Source organism: Ricinus communis, chromosome 9 (genome assembly GCF_019578655.1).
Source record: "Ricinus communis isolate WT05 ecotype wild-type chromosome 9, ASM1957865v1, whole genome shotgun sequence".
NCBI lineage: Eukaryota > Viridiplantae > Streptophyta > Magnoliopsida > Malpighiales > Euphorbiaceae > Ricinus > Ricinus communis.
Window position 1 is genome coordinate 988,954 of NC_063264.1, and position 22,008 is coordinate 1,010,961.

Sequence of the window (22,008 nt, forward strand, 5' to 3'; positions counted from 1 at the left end):
TAGGCATTTTCTAATCCAGAGGGACAATTCTTAGCTGCATTCAGGAATCTTTGAGAGGAACAATGTTATAGAAATTACCGTGTTTACTTTTATGAGGGTTAATGGGCTTCCAAGTTTAGTTAACAACCCTACAGTTCCTACGTATCTCCCCACTGTTCCCAGTCAGTGGCCCTAAGCTTCCCATTCTAAGCATTGAATTCTTGAAATCATCGAAGAACAGCAATGGATCCTCAGCGTAGGATTCAACAAGGCCGCGTGATCGTTCATCGTCAGTCACAAGTGCCTGGTCTGATGGTAGTAGTCCCTCTCCTGAAAGAAGATTAATATAGTACTGGTTGTCAAACGTTGCAGGTGTTGCCAGGTCGAGGTGTGCTAGTGTTGTGGTGCTCTCAGATTCTGAACATAACCGCTGTAGCGACTGAATGAAATCTAAATCGACATCAGGGCCGTTAGAGCTCTGGGTCCCTTGTTGTAGCCTGGAGCTGAAAGTTGAGCATCTTGCTTTACCTATAGTGTGTCCACCTGCCAGATTACAATGGTTATGTTTCTCAGTAGAAGATCCAGTGCATACGTTAGTAACTGGTACAGGAAAATATTAATAAATAACAAGTGTTGAAAATACCAGACAAAGCAACCATATCGTCTAATGTAAGGCCGACATTTTGAAAATTAGCTATAAGTGTTGCCACTGTAGAATTTGGAGCTGGGATGTTATTAGAGGCTGCAGCTTTGCTAGCACTCAAGCTGTCCTTCCTCCCCATTTGGACTTCCCAACTTGGTCCACCTGACTGCAGATATATTAAATACCAGATCAGCTCAATTTTTTTTAAAAAGTATGACTTATCTACACGTAAGCGGAGGTGCTCATTGTTCTTGGAAGGAGAAATGCATGGGAAGAGTGGCTAAACTATCACGTACTAGAACAACAGTATCTCTGGCAATTGTAGCAAGAATATCAGCACAGGACACAGTTTCAGGACAAACAGATTCCAGTTCGGATTTAATGTCATCGATCACTTCAAATCCTCTTAAAGAATTCAAGTTGGGTGGGGCAGTTTTTTCACCCACAAAGTTGTCAGAGTCATCTAGCAGCACTGAAGCATCACAGCCCTGCGAAATTCATTATGCATGCACACATCAATCACAAGCATTACAATCACAATGAAAGAACTAAATAAACAGAAGGAATATATATAGCATTTACATTAACAAAGCAATCATGGAAGTGAAGACGAAGCAAGGAAGCTGCCATTCTCGGGTCTTCAGAGATTGCAGTTTCAACCCAAGAAAAAATGATAGCTTCTGCCTCTGGGCAGCTTTCTTGGTATATGTTAAATTGGAGATCAAAACCAATGTCATCTACACATGTTTCATTCAAGGTGGTTGGTGTTTTTGCAAATGCATTTGCGAGCACAAGTATCATTAAACAGAAACCTAATAAGCACTTGGCCATTTTACACTGTAGCGTTTTTGTGCACGTAGTGATGTTGTTAATGGCTTCAGCTATATATAGAAGTTGATATGGAGAAGAAGAAGAAGAGAGATTGTGTCAGTATGTACTAGAGGGTGGTTAAGGGACACAGATGCTACAACTTTGAAGTGGTCAAGCCCACATACAAGAATCATATATTAGATACCTAATGCCATGTGCTTCCTTGTGCATTTTCCATAATCTCTCTCTCTCTTAGACTTGATATTGTACACTGAAACTCTTCTTCTGTTGTTATGTGTACGGTTATGGCAGTTGAGACTTATTCTTAGGTTTTGTCTAATATGGGTTTTGAACCATTCCATTTTATGAGCTCATTACATGCAGTGGGCTTTTTTCTAACAAAAACCCAAAAGTGCTGCTTCTTGGGAAAAAATTAAAAGCTTCTAAATACATATTTTTAATCTTTTTTTAACCGACCCAAATTGTTTCTAGTCTTTTTTGGCTATTCCATCTCAAATCATAGTTCTTTTGTTACATACAATTAATTTCTAGATTCATATTTTAAAATTGTAAAGATATTTTAATGAAATAGCAATAAAAATCAATTATATCAGCTAAAAATTTTATATTTATTAATCTGGAATATGGGAAATTTTATATGACTCTAATAAGCAATGGGTAAAAGAAAAGCCAATGCTCCTATAACTATAAACAGGGAAGTGTTTGCTTATATAATTAGTTGATTGCTTAATGATGGGTGGAGTGTGGTTACTCATCCCCTCTAATTATGAATTAGGAAGACAACAGTGTGTTCATATAATATTGTACACATTCTCCAACTAAAGCTGTGAGTCATAACAAATATAATTTATTTTGGAAGATTAATTGGCGAAGGAAGAAATGCTCACTCATTCAAATGGCTTGGAGAATTTGATTTTTGAGCATTTGATTCCAGTATATTGATAAAATTAATAATATAATTGGGAAAAGGAAACATACATATATATATATATATATATATATATATATATATATATATATATATATATATATATACTGCTGAAACGCACCATACACGGTCTTAACTCTTTTACCATGGCATGCTGCATAATCCAGCCCATTAAATGTCAGGAATCTAGCTGCTAGCTTTCACTAAATTGCACATAGACATTGTATTGTATAAAGAAAATAAATATATTGTAGGAAGGCATCATCTTTACATCCATAATCTCACACTTCTGATTATACAATTTTATACTTTTTTTTTTTTTTTGGTAAGAGAAGGAAGAAGAATTATTAAAAAAATGTCTTAAATGATTTTTTTTAATCTATATTGTCAACAAATAAAATTAATTATACAGGAACAATGTATTAATATTTAGCTAATTTTTAATCATAAATAGTTAACAGAAAATATAAATGTCGCACTTAATAAATAACGGCATATATTTTTAATATAGATCTATGTAAAAACTTAAAAAGAAAAACACACAAAACAATATATTATGGCAATGTTAATTCTAAGTTTAGAGTTGTTAATGCTGATCTTGATTTAGGTTGAGGGGTTTTCTTCATCAACCAATAAAGCATTCTTTCACATTCATTAAATAAAAAGTTCATGATATTTATTTATATTGTCCAATTAAGGTAAGTCGTTCACATAAAAATTGGGATAAATAAATTAAAATTACTGTTTATCTTTTAATTACGAAAGGTGAAAGCCGCACAAGACTAATAAAACAGTGGATCAAGAAGCTATTAGCTCGATTACTTTCTTTTTTTGTTTGTTAGTTTGGATCAAGAAAAGAATCAATGCATGAAATTCACAAAATCTCCCGATGACTTGAGTTCACGACTCTACCAGTTGAACTTTAGGAACAGAGAATCGTAATGAGAAGCGCACCATTTTGAGCAAACAGGCAATACTATGAAGAGGGTCTGAATATCATTTTGAGGAAAAGAGAAAAGGAAAGAAAAGAAAAGGGAGACATATAATTAATAGAAAAGACTGTAAAAGATACGAAATCCCAACAGGAAACGAAAAGTTAATTAGTGGGTACAAAGTTTTTGATTTTGAATGAACAACAACAATCTACCCAACAAACACAATTCTAAATTGATTTTGCACTTTTCTTTCTTTAAACACACCAGAGGGTTCCAATTTTCCATTCTTTCCACTTTCCAACAAAGTGATGCTTTAAGGCAAAAAACTCTTTCTTTCCCCTCATTTATATTACAAAAGAATATTCACTCTGCAGCTATATATCATGCTCAATTATTTCTCAAGAATATATTTATATTTATATATTTATATCTTTTTCAATTATCAAATGATTCTCCTTCTCCTTCTTCTTCTTCTTCTTCTTCTTCTTCTTCTTCTTCTTCTTCTTCTTCTTCTTCTTTATTTGTTACTTTTAGTCTTTATTTTTTTAAGCATACCAAGCTATATATACGTTCATATGGATCTAGATGTTCCGTTTCACACCATGTAAATATAGCTAATTAAGCTATCTCCACTTTGGAACCTGATCATGGAAACTTTCTATGTGTGAATAGATGCATAAATTCTAGATGCTTCGAATATCTATATCTATATCTATATATATATATATATATATTATATATGCTTTAATTATTGAAAATTTGAATTTTGTTTTTGAAAAGAAATTAATCTTCCACCCATGAAGCTTAAGCAGGAAATGGGAAATTAGAGATATTGAATAGACATTTTGGAAAAATAATCATTCTTCCAGATCACCTTATCATTACTTTTGCAAGTTGTCAACATAAATCTTGCACCACAATTCCAAGAAGTAACCTCTCCAGCTAGAAAATAAGACTTCAGTCTCTTCAAACCATCATATATTAAGTACTACTTGTTTTCACAATTTGATCTACAAGAAAATTCATACGTGTTTCACAGGTATTTTCTATGACCATAAGTAAATCATATCTTTTAACACTCATCCTTACATGATAAAGAATTCCATCCCATCTCATATTGGGAAAGTAAAGTGAGCACCGAACATTTTAGACATGTATTTATGTGTGTTAATTAGTTATCTGTTAATATAAGTGGGTTTTAATTTGTGTAGGATCTGCAAGATTGGAAAGTTAAAGTGCAGTAATTCAATTGTTGTTTTATTAATAGAGTGGTGTCTCACTCGAGAAATCTTGCTATAGACTAGATATAAACAACTGGTTATCTACGAATCATGTATGGCTGTAAGTAGCAAACGAGGACGAGTCATGAGAAATGAACTAAACAGTAGTCCTAAGAACGATAGTGCAACATATGGACAAGGACTTAACAAGTTGATCAAAAGGCAAAGAAAGACAAGATAACTATCTTCAAAAAGACCCCAAAATCTTTCACAATCCTTTCAATCAAGATCAAGAATTGCACTCCATTTCTTTACCAAAATGTTCACGTCATCATTCAATGCCTCAAAATCCCATCTGTATATTTAGCTTAAATTGGAAGAGAAACCCATGATTCGTAAAGGCTATATAGACTATAGTGTTGGTCAATTGTATTGTTACGATGTCTATCCCAATTTTGCAGACACATCCAGGCTTTAGGGTTTTCCTACATTTGTTAAAGAATCTGAGTTTCAAGATTTATCATTCTCTCGGTAAATGCATATATATTCTTGATGATAAAGAAAACCCTAACCCTAAAAATGCTGACCCCTTTGTTGTCATCAATGAACAGGCATATCCGTCCAAGTGTCCAAATAAAGAAGAAGAAGAATTAATTAAGACAGCAAAAGAATTTAAAGAAATGGAATAATAACTACTAGAGTGGGGGAAAAGGATGATACAAAACTCAATTATCTTCATAAAAAGATAATCTCTGGATACAAAGAATTAATAACAGAAAAGAACCAAAGAAGAAAAAGAAAAAGAAAACTAGCTAGGCCTGCATAAGCTAAAAGGCTATAGCCATCATCATCATTTCCAACAATAAGGTTCTGTGTCATGAAATGGGTGCTGCTGATGATGATGATCCATATAAGTCAGTTAGAGAATTACATACCAGTAACTAACACGAAACCTTAATAACGTCCTTCATTTACTCCTCTGTAGCATCCTTTCTCATCTGGGATGGCACTATGTCCTGAAGAAGACCATGATCTCTAACCAAAGAAGCTGGTGAAGGACTAAACCGTCTCTCATGATGAAGAAAACTTGGAGAGAATGGAGGATTAATAGAACTACTTGTACTGGTGGTAATGTTGAGAGAAGGTGATGAACTATACATATAGGCATGTTGTTGTTGTTGCTGCTGCTGGTATGGACGAGGTTGTGGAATAACAAAAGAAGAATTTGCAGCACCAAAAGCACTTGAATCTGGCAAAAATCCGATGCTTCCTCTTGGTGTTACTGGGCTTGGATGCGTGTGTTGCCCTTCATAAGTCGTAACAACAATAGTGTTATCTTCAGATGATCTCTCTACTCTCTTCTTCACTCCACATCCTGCACTAGTGCAACGATAATAGCTCCTGCGAAAAAAATAAAAAATAAATTAACAATCTTTTTTTAGCACAAGACCAAACCTAAAAAAGGGTTGCATATTCTTGCAATACAAGTAAAATTTGATTAATATACATAAAACCGTATCAGAGCCATTAACATTAACATATATATATATATATATATATATATAGGAGACAAGATGAAAGATAATATTTTCATGATACCTTGGATAAGGGCTGTTTTTCACTGCTTTTTGGCCGTACTTTCTCCATCTATACCCATCATCTAGATGATCAACTTCACTCTTTGTCATGAAAGCAAATCTTGGTTCTCTTTGCCTTTTTTGGTTCTTCTTTTTCGGTTTCAACCTAAACCCATAAAACATTACACTTTCAGTAATTTCTAAAGAAACCCCATAAAATTGCAGAAAACATAAAAGAGAAACAGAACCCATCACTGGACTTATCACTTTTCAACTTCATGTTTCATCCAAAACTAGCTCACTTAACTAAGTAAACAATAACAAACACAACAAAGAAAGCAACAAAATCTATCAAGAAAAAGAAAAAAAGAAAACACCCATAACACGCTTAATAAAATAAAATAAAAAACTCACTGTTTCTTATTCTTGTCTTGATCCTGTTCATCTTCATCTCCAGCCTTAACTTGTGAAGAAGAATCAATTCCAGCTTCGTTAGATGATGAAGAGATCGATGAAGAGTTAGGAGTCGCCGGAGTATTTAACACCTCCGACGTTTCAGGCACTGTAGATGCCGGTGATGGTAGTGGTTGTTGCTGCTGCTGATGATGATCGGGTAAAATTGGAGTCTGAAACTGAAACCAATCAAACAAAGAAGAAGTAGCACCAAAATCTTGGTTATTCCCATCAAGCAAGTCCAAGAAACCTAAAGAATAACCTTTTTCACCCATATAATCACATGGCATCATCATGTCAAAGATGCTTGTTGTTGTTATTGATGATGCAGCGGATGATAATGGTAAAGAAACATTAATACTAGGCATCTCTTCTTGTAGCTCACTAATGAATGTCGTTGAATTTGCAGCAACTGCAGCCGATGAATTCTCAATCTTTATCATTTTTTTCTCTTCTCTAACTTTCTCCATAGAACCCTTTAAATTGTCAAGTACATATAATAAAAATCAACAGCACATATTCCCCTTCTTCATTTGAGCGTATCACTTTTCTTTTTCAAAGAAATTAAGAGATTGATTTTTATGTTTAGTAGGGTTTTTATTATATATATTTTAACTTAGTGTGAATGGCCTTTTTGGGTTGGGATTTTGGACAACAGCTTAGACCAAGGAGGTTTCCCATTTAATGTTTGACCGCCACTTGCCGGTTTAATAAGGTACGGAAGTGGTGGATTTGGGCCGGTGTTCTGCATTAATTGCTAAAGACTAGAGTTGGGGCCACGCCTTCTTTACGCGGATATTTTAACCGGTTTAACCGGTTACCTGCACGCTAACATAGCCTCTTTTTTGGTTACACGTGGATTGGTAAATAAAAGGGGTGTCGCTAGTTCGTGTGCATGTGATTGCTGCCTTTTCTCCGTTTTTTGAGTTCTTCTCGCGGGCGGCTCTCTCTGTCTTTCTCATTTTTAACGGCAAAATATTTAGTTGAAGTTACTAAAATGTCCTCTGGTGTGTCTAATAATTTTGTACGTCCCTATAATAATTTAAACAAGGTTTAATTTAAAACGCTAGGAGATTAGGAGGTCCAATGTTATTATTATTATTATTATTTTAAATGTGCAAATTGTTTTGTGATATTCGTTATATTTTTGTTGCATTTCCCTCCTAATCATTTAAAAAACCATTCCATGGCTGTCCAATCAAATTTGGCTAATTCATGAAATAAGATTCCAACCACAAAATTCTAATCTCCACGTTATTGGATCACACATCTAAAATAGTACATATTACATGCTTCATCTTATTTATATAAGGATGCCATTTATTAAATGCATATTTCATGTCTTGTAATTTAATTACTTATAAGAAAATTATATATTTATGAATTTATTTTGCTTGAATCAATTTCATAAATTAATTAGAAAAATGAGTTGATTGGTATTATTATTTATGGAAATTGACTGATATTGCAAAAAACCCTTGAGAATTGGTGAACTAGAATATGAAGAACACTTTCAAAGGCCATTAATAATGTATCATACAATTACTCCCATCCAGACAAAACATTTTCTACGAACAGAAAAGACACTAGCTTACAAAAGATATCAAGAAAAGCTTATGAAAAAAGAAAAATTAATTAAAAAACAACCGTGTTTGGATCGTGCGAGAGAAGTTTCCGGCACGTGTGATGCAGCGTTCTCACGTAAAATTGAATATGCTGACACAATCTCCGCATCACCAAAACTTAATTGCTTTTGGGGTTCTCTCTCCTTTCCCGACAATCCACACCGTTTTGATCAAACCGTTTATGAAAGTTTCTGTCTAATTTATAGTTAATTAATTTTAATTTGTTTCGTGGCCTTTCATCTGTACACAAAGAATGTCTTATTTTTATAATTGTTTTCGCACCGGTGGTTTCTCTCTTTTGACTACAATCATATGTCAATGGAGTGGCTTATTTTGCACAAATTGATTGACGAGAATAGGTCAGTGACAATCAAGTCCACCATAAATATTATTTATCATTTAATTTGGTTAGGAATCCTTCAAAAAGAGATGTCCGGTATTAATTGGACCAACTTGAATTAAATTATTAATAATCTATATAATAAAAAATAATTTTTTTCTTTTTTAAATTTCAAATTTAATTGACACATCCATTTTAATTAAACTTATTGCATGGGAAAGTACAGTGCAACCTTTTCTATAAAAAAATCATAAAGGTAAGATACTTAAATTATAAGTTATTAAGATAAGGATTTGGTTTGCTAAATTTGAATGATGGAGGGAGCCACCTTCGAGTCATACAAATCTTTTCTTCTAGATTATGATTGCACATAAAAAAAGCCATAATGGTCATTTCAAGGTACAACCTGGATATTACGGAATATAATTCCAATACCTTCTTCATCAATACACGATAATATTTCATATATTTCTCCTTATTCATAATTATTATTGTTCCAAAATTAAAACTCTTTTCTTATTTTAATAATTAGTTATTAAATGAGTGTGATATAAATATTATCAAATAATTATTTTGAATACACGTGTTGTCCATCTAACGATTATAAAGTGTAATAAGCACCCGAAACGATCAATAGAAAGTCTTTAAGAAAAATGAAAAAGGTTGGGGAAAGACAGAAAATAATAATTGTATGCTTTTAAGGGAAATCAACTGTGGCATTTTGGTCACCATCCAAATATCAAAGCTGTAAAAAACTATAGCTCCACGTGTAAGATATCTGTTGCTTCTCTTGGATCCACACAAATTTATATTTATTCTTTTTTTTTCTTTTGATGCAAAAATAAATCCGATGGAGACATTACTTTCTTCTTCTTTTCCTTTTTTTTTTTTTTTTTTTTTTTTAGAGAAAAGGAAAAAAAATAGATTTCAGATTGCGATCTCTGTTTGAAAGCACATGCACTTTTACGCGGTTTTAGTATATTCTTTAGGGTTTGCTTCCCAAACACGCCCCTATCTATGCCTCTATCTCTACACGTCCATCTTTTCTTTTATATATTTATATGATTCTTCTTTATAATAAAATTACATTTCTTCTCTCTCAATCCAGTGTTTGTCGTGAATATTTATTCTCTGATCATTTGATTGTGTGAAGATGAGGAAATTTTGTTGGAAGTTTCTCGTACTTGAAAAACGAAAGACATTACTGTTTCATATATATAAGTAAGCAAGTTAGTATTAATTTTAGATCATCAGGTTTTGGAAGATGTCAAATTTTGTGTAATCAGTTACCAAATTGTCTATCGAATAGTCATATATCTTTAGTCACAGCTACTGAAACTTCCAAATTAAACTACTTTTCATTTGCTTCCCTTGGCCCCCTTGGCCCCCTTCGCTCCAATACACCCCACCTTTTGAAACTTCTTTTTTGTTCCTAAAGAAAGAAATAGATGAGTTTTTGTTTGGATTTATGTGTAGGGTTTGCCTGGTATGTTTCCAATATCTATCTAACAAGAAAATTTTGATGTCACAAGTGCATTTCAAATGATTTCAGTCATAAAACACAATATTTTGGAAAAAAAGAAAATTCAACTGCTAAGAAATATTCTTACTGCATACATTAGCTTTTTTAATCAGTATGAGTCGTTTATGTCTTAATCACTATGAATACATGCATAACCATAAATTAATGATTACACTACCTACTCCTGCAAGTGTTTAATTAATTCATGTACCCTTCTGACTTTATTAGTTAGTGATTAATTAATTTACAGAATTAGGTAAATATTTAACGTACAGTCCATTGATCTGTATATGTGTATATATGTATAATGCTGGCTCCTATAGATAAAAGTGACATTTTTATTTTTCATCCATTTGATAAGAAAAGAAAAAAAGGACAAGTTGAGGGTATGTTGCTTAGGGAGAAAGTATCGGATCCAAAAGAAACAGAGAGACAAACACTAAACACAGTAAATTCGACAGAAAAAGAAAGATGAGTTGCACTTTCTTTTCGTTTCACATGCTAATAATTTGAACACGCCAACTTAGCTTAGCAGCGTAATTAAACTAAGCAAGTGAAATGCACGGCACACAGAAACGCGTAATCTGAAGAAATCGACGATCGGGCACCGACTTTTCGGGGGGTAGGGTCCTAATACATATAAAAGAAGAAGAAGAAGAAGAAGAAGAAGATATAACTGTAACTGTACTGATTGATATGTTTTTGTTTGGGAATCTAAAAGGGCAATATGGTCAAAAGCTTAATATATAGGTCAAAAGCTTACAAGAAACTAAACTGTTGCTAATGTCTGTGTTTGGCATAGATGTGTTCCTTCTCTGTCCAAAGCCACACAATTTAGGTAGGGATGTACGTTATATGAAACTTACTTGGTAATAAACCATGTGTTTGACCATAGTAAGAGAATGAGGAGACTGCAATTGTTATCATAAAAGAACACATGCATCAGTTTTCTTTCCCTTCTTTTCGTGAAAAATGTCGTTTTTTCAAAGCACATGCTAATGGCCTACTGCACAGAGCCAAACAAGAAACATATCCAACTCTTTAATCTTTGAATGCGTTTAGGTTCTCTCTTTCTAAATCATTTCCACCCTTGGATGGCATCATTATCAATTAATGCATCATACACTCAGTAAAGCCTGTTAATAAGTTAATTAGTATCAAGAAAGTTGATAAACTGCATGAAACAAAAAGGGTTTAGTTAAGATTCTTTCTTATATATTTTCATTATATTATATATCTTTAGTGAAGTTTAAAAGGAAGGCTCATAATAATTAGCCTTTAGAGGCTACTTTGTTACTGTGTTGTCTTATGAGCTTAGTCTTGAATTATATAATAACTCCCAACTGCCTCATCTCATCACCTTGAGCTTTTGTAGCCGAATCTTCATGCCCTTATTCAATCACCGACCTATTCATCACTTCAGACCATAATTATATTCTTGTCTTGCTATTAAGAGAACTTTTGGAAAGTATGTATAGTTGCAAATTTTCTTCTTATTTTATTAAAGGAAGAGACTTACTTAATTAACTCCCTTAAACATCATTATTATATATAACAAATAATACAAGAGATGTGCATAAAATTTCATATCGAAAAAGTGTAAGCATTAAAAGATATTAAATCATAGTATAAATTAACTGATTTTACTCAAGTATTCAACTTTATATATAATTATAGAATTTATATATCCTATTTGAAGACCTATACATAGCAAAGCTAGACCAACTAATCTTGACAAACATGATCAACAATACTATACTATATCTATGTGTAGAATATTATTCCTTTTGTTTTATTTATTTTGGTCAAGCTAGAAGCACATTACTTTGGTTATTAGGGCCATTTTTATTTTATTTTGGTTAGCCCCATGATACAATACTCATTTTAGTTTAATAGTATATCAGATGATTCTCTCAATAAGATTTATATGTTAAAAAAGAAAACATAAATAAATTGTTTGGCCCCTTTAAGTATATATCAAGAGTTTAATATTTATAATTTCAGAAAAGAAAAAAGATTTCAATATTTTTACCATTAAAAAAGGGTTTTTGATATTTAGCCAATTGTATTGGTATTGAGACACTTGTTGCCTAAAAATGACCTATACCATCTCCAAAACATCACTCGCATATGATTAGTATTTAATTTATTGTTAATGATTCTGTTTCTAGATTAAGGTTCACATCATTCACTAGCAGTGGTTGTGAACTAAACTTTCAACTTCTTATTATAGTTATGAAATTAAAGGGCCTCAGGTTCTAGAGAACGACCAATTATTCCTTACCATAATATTTTTATTGAAGCATGATCCTGGCTAGATTTTCCCATTATTTTATGGGATTAAGTATTAAATTTATAATAGTTTTCATTGTAGACCTGAACTTATCCTATAGTCACAGGTTTAATATCTTATTAGTAACCTACATATCTCTTTCCTCGAGACTACAGTCTTGATGGTCAACCCAATCACACTTATTAGTAAATATGCATCCTTAATCTTTTGTTGCTAATTTTTTAGACTCAGTCAATCACTTAATTAATTAAGTAGGCCAAATTAAGTTGGCAGTCTTATTCTTTCCATGACTATGATATCATATTACTTAAAAGTTTTGAACACCACACCACACCTGTAGTAATTTTCAAACATAAAGTTTGGTGGGAAATAGTTTTGCTTTCTCAAAACCAACAACTCCCAACTTTTTTCTTTGACATTTACAAGAACATTATAGCAGTATTAGTTGTTTAATTAATTTCATAATATATCTTTAATGTTATGTCAAGCTTCCACTATCAACTAAACCTTTCGTTTATTTTTAGGCATCCATCGATGGATGGATCACGCTAATAACTAATTAAGAGTAATTAATTTATATAATCTTCATATTGTCTAATTCCACAATGTCGTCCCCTTTAGACATTTGCAGTAATGTTAAAACTTAATTTACATTGTTCTAGAACGGCAAATTGAAGAGTAATATATAAATATATATATATATATATATAAAGTAACGGAAAAGAAAAAAGAAAAGAAAGAAACTGAAAACTCAAACCCGTTGACCCATTCACATATGGAAATAAAAAGGTTAGATGAATGAAAACACCAAAAAGCGGTGATTGCGGCAATTGGAAGTTACTGTAATCTCCTCAGAAGAATTAGATATGAATATTTTTGAGACCCTAAAAGAGCAAATGAATTTCTATTCTGATTTTGGGTGATAATATAATATTTGGACCGATGATGAGTTAATTAAATAAATTTGTATTATATTATTATACAGTTGATAGAGGCAGCACATGGGGGAGTCAAAGTCAACAGATATGAGCATTATTATTAATAAATATTAAATTAAATAGAAGATGTAAATTAAACGCGTAAAATTTACACAAAATGACAAACCAACTTTAAGATCAAAACGCAGGCAGCTTGCTTATGACAAATCATCTCCCTCGTTTTGCGTGTACGTCTCTCTCTCTCTCTCCTCTGCGCATATTTTATGTAAATTTTCTTATTTTATTCTGATTCCCTTCTGCCTTTTCTGGTTGCATGTGCCAAACCTCTGCTTGCTCCTTTGCTCCCAAATTCACCCTTCAATTTAGGGGCCTCTGATTATATCCAACTTACACTCACAGCCACTGCTTCTCTGAGCACTTTAATTTTTCATCAGCTACAATTTGTAACAGGAGAAATTCAAATTATTTCTCTTATTTTGATCCTATAATGTAAAGTTTCAGAACACGAAACGACCATTTTTACTAATTAAATCATAATAAACCCTTTCTTTGTACTTATTATTTGAAAGTAAATTCAATTATGAAGATAGGTGTGTTTAAGATAATAAATTAATTAAGACGTGGACATAAAATTGTCTAATATAATGTAAAAAGCAACTTCAAAAATCCCACTTGCAAGAAGCAAATCTTAACCCGTGACTATAATGCAGATTTTATGGAAGTGAAATCTGAGAATGAAATTAACAAGGAGCACTTAAATTTCAAATTTAAATTGACTTTCAAATAAAATAAAATTAATTAATCAGTATGGAGGTTGAATAAAAAAGAAAAACTAGCATGGAACAGAATGTCAGCAGAGGAAGAGGAAAGAAAAGGAGATGTGTGCTATTGCTGACTTTGGAATGGTGTCAAAGCCACATGTTAATGGATTTGAACAGTCATCTGGTTTTATGTGGGACGGGACCCATGTTTTCTCCTTTCGCAAAAGGTCAACTGACTGTGAATTTGACAGTTGTTTTGCTTCAATTTAATAAAAATTTCACCTTGACTGCCATTCTTAGTTAATTTGTAGTATATTTCTGCCTTTTCTCGGGCTCCAGTCTGCTTCTGCGTTGAACAACACCCCCTCACCACCCAGAAGAAAGAAGAAGCTTTTGTGGGTCACTGCCTTTAGTTTCTTTTTGTTTTTTTCCTCCTTTCTTTGTCTATTTCTGTCACTGTCTCATTGTGGTTTTCTTTTTCTATCAATGGATTATTGGGTTGAAAACTACAAGGAAATATGAGACAGATAATCCACCATTTCAGGATAATGGGAAGGGACATGCTCATGTGAGAGCGTGATGAAGAATACAGGATTAGGTGAGAGTTAAATTTGCAAATCCAAACAATTTGCACAATAAAACCGACATTTCGGACAAGGATTTACCGACATATAAATGAGGCAGCCTTAAGCCGACAAATAAATGGGAAAGCACGAAGACCCACAACCTCTTCATTTATGGGCTGACGAAACGGGCTGCTACCCAAATCAGTTGTCCACTTGCCCTTTGACAACTTCAAAGAAGAAACACCTCAGCAGTTAAGAAGCACCTTAGCAATGGCTACTGTCCTGTACTTACTATGTAAATGTTATATAGTAGTTAGCAACCCAATTGCCAGAATTGCTATGGTCTGAAAACATGGGCAGACCAAAAAGGATTCCTTATATATATATAGAAACATACACCCATACAGAAAAATGGGTAAGCTTGGAAGTTTGCAAGCACTCTAAATAGAGTTGCCAAAGATCTTGAGGTTCATGTGTGAAAACTCTAGCCGTAATGAGCAGCAAAGCTGCCAACCTGCTATTTGACATTATAAGATTCAACTTCATGCGGAGCAGGTTTTATAACTTATAAAAAAAATGCTTATCATGAACAAAAAGCATAATAATCTAGCAGAGCAGTTTGGGAAACAAAAAAGATAATCAAAAGATTTATAATACAAAAACCCTTGATATTTCAACAAGGGTATGAATTGCATTGCTGGTCATTCCTTTACGATACAGCAAACGTTTCATTTGTTTTGACTTGATCAAACAACAAGGTTAATAAGAATCGCAATTTTATAATAAAAAGCATTTAGAAATAAGACCCTTTTGAGGAAGGATAAGATGCTTACATAAGCAGAGAGACGTACTGATCGTGACTTTTTGACTCGTCATTCTGTTAAATTTTGCTAATACATCTCTTTCACAAAATGAACCTTCCACAGGCCCCATCATTTCCACTACTAAACCCATACTTTCAATTTTAAACCACAGGTTACCACCATTTGCTTGACAGAAAAATAGGTTCAACATGACACTTAATTGGAAACTTTATCAAACATCAATAGCTCACACAAAATGAAACATGTCAATAGGCTAATAGCTTGGGTGTATAAAGACATTACTGCTCAATCCGAGAAGTCTCATCATGTATGAATTGGTCTGGACAATATAAAAAGGCATCTTTGACAACAACGGTCCTATAATGACCCATAATTTCAACAAGCGGTGCAGGAAGCCCATGAACCAAAATTTGCATTACCAAGAATACAAAGACAATCCATCCACCAAAATCAGATAATGAGAATTTGGGACCATACACTCGTCATCTCTGAATCGGTGCTGCAGTAGACTTTTTTTCATGCCTCTGAGGAAGTTTCAGCAGCTTGTCGCATTCGGCGCTGGTGAACATCCCAATTATACACCCGAGCAATGGTGACCTGACATATAGCAATTTAAAACAATTTGCTCTAGGTCAATAAGATTTATGAATCTATATATCTGGAGGCTTTGGACTACATTCTGCTCCATATTCCAATGCCTCTTAATGTTCACATTGGTATTAATTACTAGGCCAATCAGTGCAAGATGCATATCATGTTTGAAGACACTTGTTCAAGCTTAGACTCGTTTAATCCTCATTTAACAAGTGGCTTCAAATATCTTGCTCCATGTAACATTTGCCGTACCTGTGTTATTGTGACTTGATCCCTCAAGAATTGCAAATCAGCAACAAGAACTTCTAAACTAGCTTTAGCATTGTCCAAGTTCTTTTGCAGAAGAGCAGTAGCCTGCACCATAAAGTTGCAAATGATCGTATCATTCATTCATAATGGAGATCTTCTTTCAGCACTTAAAAGAAAGGTGCTTACCTCTTCACATGAATATTCCAACATGACATTTGCTCCTAGCCATAAACACACCGAGTCAGTATCCTCAATGCATGCCCGTGAATATATGCCTTCGGAGACTTCAAAATCAGCAAGAAGTGCCTGTAAGAAAAATTCAGAGCCAAAGACGAGATCTTATAATTAGCTTTATCATCAAACATGATAAAAGCAATATCCTAGGAATATCTATTTCAGTCACCCATACGTAATTGTAGCCAAGACTCAACCGACTGCAATTTTTGGACTCATAAGCTGGTCAATATTATTTTTATCACAAACTGAAGATGAATCTGATTTCGAGCTAACAAAATACTGTGATATAAAAATAGCTTCGGTGCTACTTTTACCAGTTCAAACATTTTATCAGGGTTTACTGCTTTACTAGCAAAATCATAGGTACGTGCACATGTGTGTGTGGAAGAGAGAGACAGAGAGAGTTCAAAGAGAAAAATATCTCAAAACAAAACTTAGAAAAAAAAATTAAAAAGAAAATAAAATGAGACGTCAAAAATTGTCAATATTTATGCATAGCAAGAAAATGATTGCATCACATAGATAGTTAAAGGCATTTAAGAGACTTGTTAACTCTTTTTGGTCTAGTTAGGATTATGACTCTTAAAAAAAATTTCAAATTCCCACAATAATAGTTAAACCATAAATTTTCCTAAATAGAGACCTCAAATAAGAAATTATGCCATAGCTTCTCTTCCTTGAATGCATAAAGACATTCATAATCTTGGCTTGCACTTTACGAGTAGGATAGGGTTAGAGAGGAGATTGCAGATTGTTCCATATTGGTATGCAAGCATTTTCAGAACATTAAGTAGTGGAAGAATTTTCTCTAACCAAGCACTTAATATGATTATAGATAGCTTATATCTGGCCAATGAGAAGACTCCAAAAGCCTAGATGAACACAATGGGTTTCTTCTTTTATTTTTTATCCCCTAACACGAAGAATTGGCTGGAGAATCACTCTCAAAGATTCTGCAAGCAACCTAATCAACTAATCAAGCAATAATATGTGAAAAACACTGATGTTGGATAAAATGCAACTAAATTCATCAGAACATAATTGTTAATATTATCTTATTGTGCAATCCTAAACAGTATACAAAAAGCTTCAAACTCATCAAGAGCTTTTAGTTAAGAATAATGTTTGGGTATTGCAAGCATCTATCAATTCATCAGGAAAATTAATTTAGAATTTCTTTTAAAGGCTTAGATTTACTGAAATAATCATACATGACTGCACCCATGCAAATGAGAGGACGCTGCAAGATCAGGTACTGTAGTATGAATTTTCTAGTCTCTTTGCCTTTCAAAAATCAGCTAGCTTAATGGAAAAGTGTCTTACCTACATGGGCATGCTTTAACATAGAAAGATATAGTTAGCTTATATGGGAACATGGGCATAACAAATTCATAAACAAAGCTACATAACATAATATGATTGATACACTAGACGAACCTCACCAGTACCCTTCTTAGCCTGTAAAGTAGCGACAACATCTAAGCACTTCTCAATATCAGGGATCTTTGCCTGACACCCAAAATAAGAAAAGAATGATATAAAAAACCATTGAGACTGAGAAAGTGAAACAGTATGAAAACCAAAATTTCATGTCAGTGCAATGACCCAGTTTACAATTTGCTCATTCACATACAATCTTGAGAACAGAGAAATTCAACCAGCTAAACTCAAGTTCAGCTACTTTCTATAGTCTAGAGATTTGTGGTGTTTGACACCTCTAATATCAAAGCTTATTAGTTAGCTGTTTCTCTCAGCAAGCCTTATAAAATAACCAGCTAAAAAATTACCGTTAGACTTTATTTAATTGCACATTGCTTTAGCCAAAAACAATTCATAAAGTAACACGAAAACAAAGAAAAAAAGAAGCAAGTACCTGAAGATCTCTCTGTTGGGCAAGAAGTTTCATCTCAACCAGCTTATATTGCTGAAGCCTGCAAGAGATAGCACAAGACACGCACATCAACATCATAACCCAAAAATTAATTGAAAAGAGGGGGGGGGGGGGAAGAAACAAGAACAATAGTAAAGGTACAATTTTTTAATAAATGAGCTATAAGAAGAATTAAGGTAGATTGGGAAAAGGAAAGACCTTTCTTGGAGAAAAGAAAGGCCAGAGTTGACATCAAGACCAGATTGACTAAGATATGTTTCTACATCTTCTACAAATTGAGCTCCTGGTATTCCTCTTCTTTCTGTTGCTGATACAGATGCCATTTTCTCCAAGAAAAAAAAAAATTACACTAAGCAATGCAAAAACAGAGCAATGGTATTCAGTGCTTCCGCAAGTAAAAAAAAAAAAAGGACGATCAAAAAAAGATACAGCAAAGGAGGAGCTAGAAGAGGGCGACTCTTTCGCGAGAAGGGAAGGCGGTCCAAGAACCAACGACGTCGTTTCTTCAGTCTAAGATCAATTGGGCCTTTATTATATGTTGGGCTTCGACTGGACCCCCAGGTTTTCATCAAAGACTGAACAAAAGTTATTAGATCATGAGCCCAAAAAAGTAGAGTCCAAAAGAGTTAATGGGACAGCCACATTCACTAATCTATGAATCAGAGCTTGAGAGTAAATTGACCATAATTTGCACAAGCTACACTTTCATTTGTCAACCTATGAACAGTCTGTTTGTAAAGGCCGTTCAGGCCCATAAACCTTCCATTTGGGACTAGACGTTTCAGGCTTGCAGTTTTCCTCCGGATTGTATCAGCGGCCTTCCCGAAACCTCTTGTTATCACCTCTTCTTCTTCTTCTATTTTCCCATTCTCGCTTCAGCACTTCCCTTGTTTCTTCTATTATATGAGCCCATACCCGTCAAGAGTTAAGAAGAAGGTGGTGTTCTAATCGTAAATAAGCCTCCGAGAAACAAAGAGTTGCGATCAAAATTGCTTCACAAGTGAAGTGCCCAAGAGGCAAGCTAGCACACGTTGTCAGCAACAACTGATCACTAAGGATTAAACGGGATAAGAAATCCACGTTTTTTCTTTTGAAAAATATAATGAAGATTAATGATGTATCCGTAGCTAGGTTTTGTTGCTTCATGCATGTTATCGACATACTCTAAGCACTCGACTTCACTTGCTTTCTTTCATAATTGTTTTCCATGTTTATTCAATGAAAATTAATGAGAAACTTGGTAGTCAAATAATGTGTGATATCCTAATAATTAGGAAAAGAAAAATGTTGGATTGTTCCAAGAAAGTCATGAATGAAAAACCCGATGTATGAATATAATAATTTGGGAAGTGCAAGTATGGTTCTCACAGAATGTTGCTTCATAGAACAAATCAAGTTGCTGCCTAAAATATGGGACATATGATATGATGAAATCACTGGCGGCTTATATGTCAGAATCTCTTTGCTGCGTTTGCCTAACAACGACTGCATGTTTTCTTAAGGTGCACCATACTTGGTTTGATTATAGTCTTATTTTGTCATGCCATTAAATCTTATCCTGCGCATATATTTTGGTGATTTTCACATAAAAATACTATAATTGAAATTACACAAAATAATTATGCTACAGTTCTAATTATTTTATAAAATAATTAAATTGAACCAATCTATATATCTATCTAATCAGCTAATGGTCAGTAGAAGGGCAAGTATAGATTTACTCTGCAGAGTTGCTTGGAGATAAGACTGCTAAAAACCAATTATTTGGATAAAGGAATTACATAAATTTTTATGGGTAGTTCTTCTTGGAAACTCACTTTATAAATCCCTTCACCTTCAGATTCAATGTACCTATTGAAGGACAATTATTCCTTTTAATTTGACAATTAGTGGTTCCAAAAGTCAATTTAAATGAGTAGGTTTCAAATTATCAGAGGCTTCAAATAATTTTCTTTTCTATTTCTTTATATTTTTGTTATTATTAAAATTATTTTGCAATAACAGCAACACAAATTTCAATTTCATTTTATAAAAAAACAAATAATAGAATTATAATCCGTGCAATTATAAGTTTTATCGCAATGACGAGAATCTCATTGGACGACTATGATCTATCATGTAATCGTTTTATTACCGGTAATATAGATGGTAACTAGCCCTATTATTATTTTTTTCTCTTTATCTGTTTTAATAAAACATACTTTTCTAAATTTATATTTATTGCTTCTTTCAAGTATTTTAGATAAAAACCTATCAATCTTTCTCTATGAAGATTGTATAAATCCTCACTATGCATGTGGGATTTTCTTTCTTTTTATTGTTGATGTTTCTATAATTAATAAAACTCATTCAAAGTTTAAGTAGTTGATTTTCGAACGAAATGGTCTTTAATAGATAATTTAGGAGTAATTTATCAACACATTAAAGATAATCTTTTATTTTTAGACAAACAAATTTTTTTTTCTTAGTAAATTTTCAATGTAATTTTCTTATTTTTGCTTGGAGATGTAATGTTAATATTTTATTAATGGAAGATAACAAAATATGTTTGTCTTGGAGTTGCTTCAAGCCCAATAGAGGCGGAAAGACCTCAGTGAAGTTAGGGTTGCAGGCTGGATTTTCCCTACCAAGGTGTTGAAGCAGTCAAGTTAAGTACTTCGCAAATAATTGAAAGCAATCAAGTACTTTTCAAATCATATAAGCTGCTGCCACAACAACGAATGATAGTAAAAGGCAATTCAGCTGCTACAAATAGCTTAATAATAGAATCCAATACCAGAACAGGAGGCCACAATCACCGTATGTAAGGACAAAAGGGTAGTAGAAGGACAAAAGCAAAGCACAACCCACCATCTCATTAGGTAAAGATGATGAGATTTAACCCAATATTATGGAACAAGTTGCCAATTAGCTATCCAATCCTAAGATTATTAGGCTTACCTAGCTAGTAATTGATTAGAAGCATGTGCTAAAGCTCACATAGTTAATTTGGCAAAAGAAATTTCACAAATAAAAAACATTGAGATGAAATTGAACAAAACCCTTTCAGTAAATGATATTTAATAATTTGACATGCATTTGTTCACACTGTCAAGAGTAATTTCAAAATGTACAATTATGGGTTTTGGAGTTTTCTCTCTTTTCGAACATTAAAAAAGAATTAGTTTAGTACTCTTTCTTTGAATTACAAATAAATAAATAATTCGAATTTAAAAATTTTATTCAATTTGAGATATAGACTTATATTTATACTAAACTGGGTGCAAGATTGGATAATCGTTTTAACATCTTCATGGGTCAGTATTTAGCCCCAATTATGCAAGTAACTTTCAAGTTTTTTCTTTTTGTTGGAATATTTTTCATTCAAGACTCAGCGAAGATACTTTTAAGCTTTGATAGAGATGGGTTTGGCAGTTTGGGAATGCATAAAAACGAAGAACGGTGGGCATGCTAGAAAAGTCCCCATCTCAAAAACTCTTAAAAGGATTGGTTATGATAATACACATAAAACCGGATTGGGATTTGTGCTATGAATATGAAAATCCACCGAGTGTTAAAATTAAATTACATTATATAAATATATATTGAAGTGGGTAAGAAAA

At 33.2% G+C, this 22,008-nt stretch overlaps 3 protein-coding genes across 4 annotated transcripts; all 3 read right to left on the minus strand.

Annotated features, from left to right (window-relative positions):
* Nucleotides 1-65: 65 nt before the first annotated feature.
* Nucleotides 66-1,564, minus strand: LOC8258841 (peroxidase 40). The gene is made up of 4 exons (XM_015719200.3): nt 1,205-1,564; nt 919-1,110; nt 623-788; nt 66-522 (listed from the first exon to the last, which is right to left on the minus strand). The coding sequence occupies exons 1-4, from the start codon at nt 1,451-1,453 to the stop codon at nt 116-118; spliced, it is 1,014 nt and encodes a 337-aa protein (XP_015574686.2). The 5' UTR covers nt 1,454-1,564; the 3' UTR covers nt 66-115.
* Nucleotides 1,565-5,204: 3,640 nt separating this feature from the next.
* On the minus strand, nt 5,205-7,172 carry LOC8258840 (probable WRKY transcription factor 48). The gene is made up of 3 exons (XM_002519204.4): nt 6,528-7,172; nt 6,136-6,279; nt 5,205-5,937 (listed from the first exon to the last, which is right to left on the minus strand). Exons 1-3 carry the CDS (start codon nt 7,034-7,036, stop codon nt 5,508-5,510), a joined length of 1,083 nt encoding a protein of 360 aa, XP_002519250.3. The 5' UTR covers nt 7,037-7,172; the 3' UTR covers nt 5,205-5,507.
* Nucleotides 7,173-15,613: 8,441 nt separating this feature from the next.
* Nucleotides 15,614-18,910, minus strand: LOC8258839 (probable prefoldin subunit 3). 2 transcript variants are annotated; one of them, XM_002519203.4, is made up of 6 exons: nt 18,605-18,891; nt 18,389-18,446; nt 17,953-18,024; nt 16,465-16,584; nt 16,282-16,383; nt 15,614-16,032 (listed from the first exon to the last, which is right to left on the minus strand). In XM_002519203.4, the coding sequence occupies exons 1-6, from the start codon at nt 18,727-18,729 to the stop codon at nt 15,952-15,954; spliced, it is 558 nt and encodes a 185-aa protein (XP_002519249.1). In that variant the 5' UTR covers nt 18,730-18,891; the 3' UTR covers nt 15,614-15,951. The 2 variants fall into 2 exon arrangements, with proteins under 2 accessions (XP_002519249.1, XP_048235148.1); XM_048379191.1 differs by lacking the exon at nt 17,953-18,024 and having other exon boundaries at nt 18,605-18,910.
* Between the last annotated feature and the right edge of the window lie 3,098 nt (nt 18,911-22,008).

What these genes read in the sequence shown, in the direction of transcription:
- LOC8258841 (XM_015719200.3), bottom strand. Translation starts at nt 1,453, where the DNA reads ATGGCCAAGTGCTTATTAGGTTTCTGTTTAATGATACTTGTGCTCGCA. An exon ending in TCCATGATTGCTTTGTTAAT is followed by an intron (nt 1,111 to 1,204) that starts GTAAATGCTATA and finishes TGAATTTCGCAG; the next exon opens with GGCTGTGATGCTTCAGTGCT. An exon ending in CCAGAGATACTGTTGTTCTA is followed by an intron (nt 789 to 918) that starts GTACGTGATAGT and finishes ATATATCTGCAG; the next exon opens with TCAGGTGGACCAAGTTGGGA.
- LOC8258840 (XM_002519204.4), bottom strand. Translation starts at nt 7,036, where the DNA reads ATGGAGAAAGTTAGAGAAGAGAAAAAAATGATAAAGATTGAGAATTCA. An exon ending in CAAGACAAGAATAAGAAACA is followed by an intron (nt 6,280 to 6,527) that starts GTGAGTTTTTTA and finishes TTATGGGTTTAG; the next exon opens with GTTGAAACCGAAAAAGAAGA. An exon ending in AAAAACAGCCCTTATCCAAG is followed by an intron (nt 5,938 to 6,135) that starts GTATCATGAAAA and finishes TTTTTTTCGCAG; the next exon opens with GAGCTATTATCGTTGCACTA.
- LOC8258839 (XM_002519203.4), bottom strand. Translation starts at nt 18,729, where the DNA reads ATGGCATCTGTATCAGCAACAGAAAGAAGAGGAATACCAGGAGCTCAA. An exon ending in CTTTCTTTTCTCCAAGAAAG is followed by an intron (nt 18,447 to 18,604) that starts GTCTTTCCTTTT and finishes TATCTCTTGCAG; the next exon opens with GCTTCAGCAATATAAGCTGG. An exon ending in CTAAGAAGGGTACTGGTGAG is followed by an intron (nt 16,585 to 17,952) that starts GTTCGTCTAGTG and finishes TTTTTCTTACAG; the next exon opens with GCACTTCTTGCTGATTTTGA.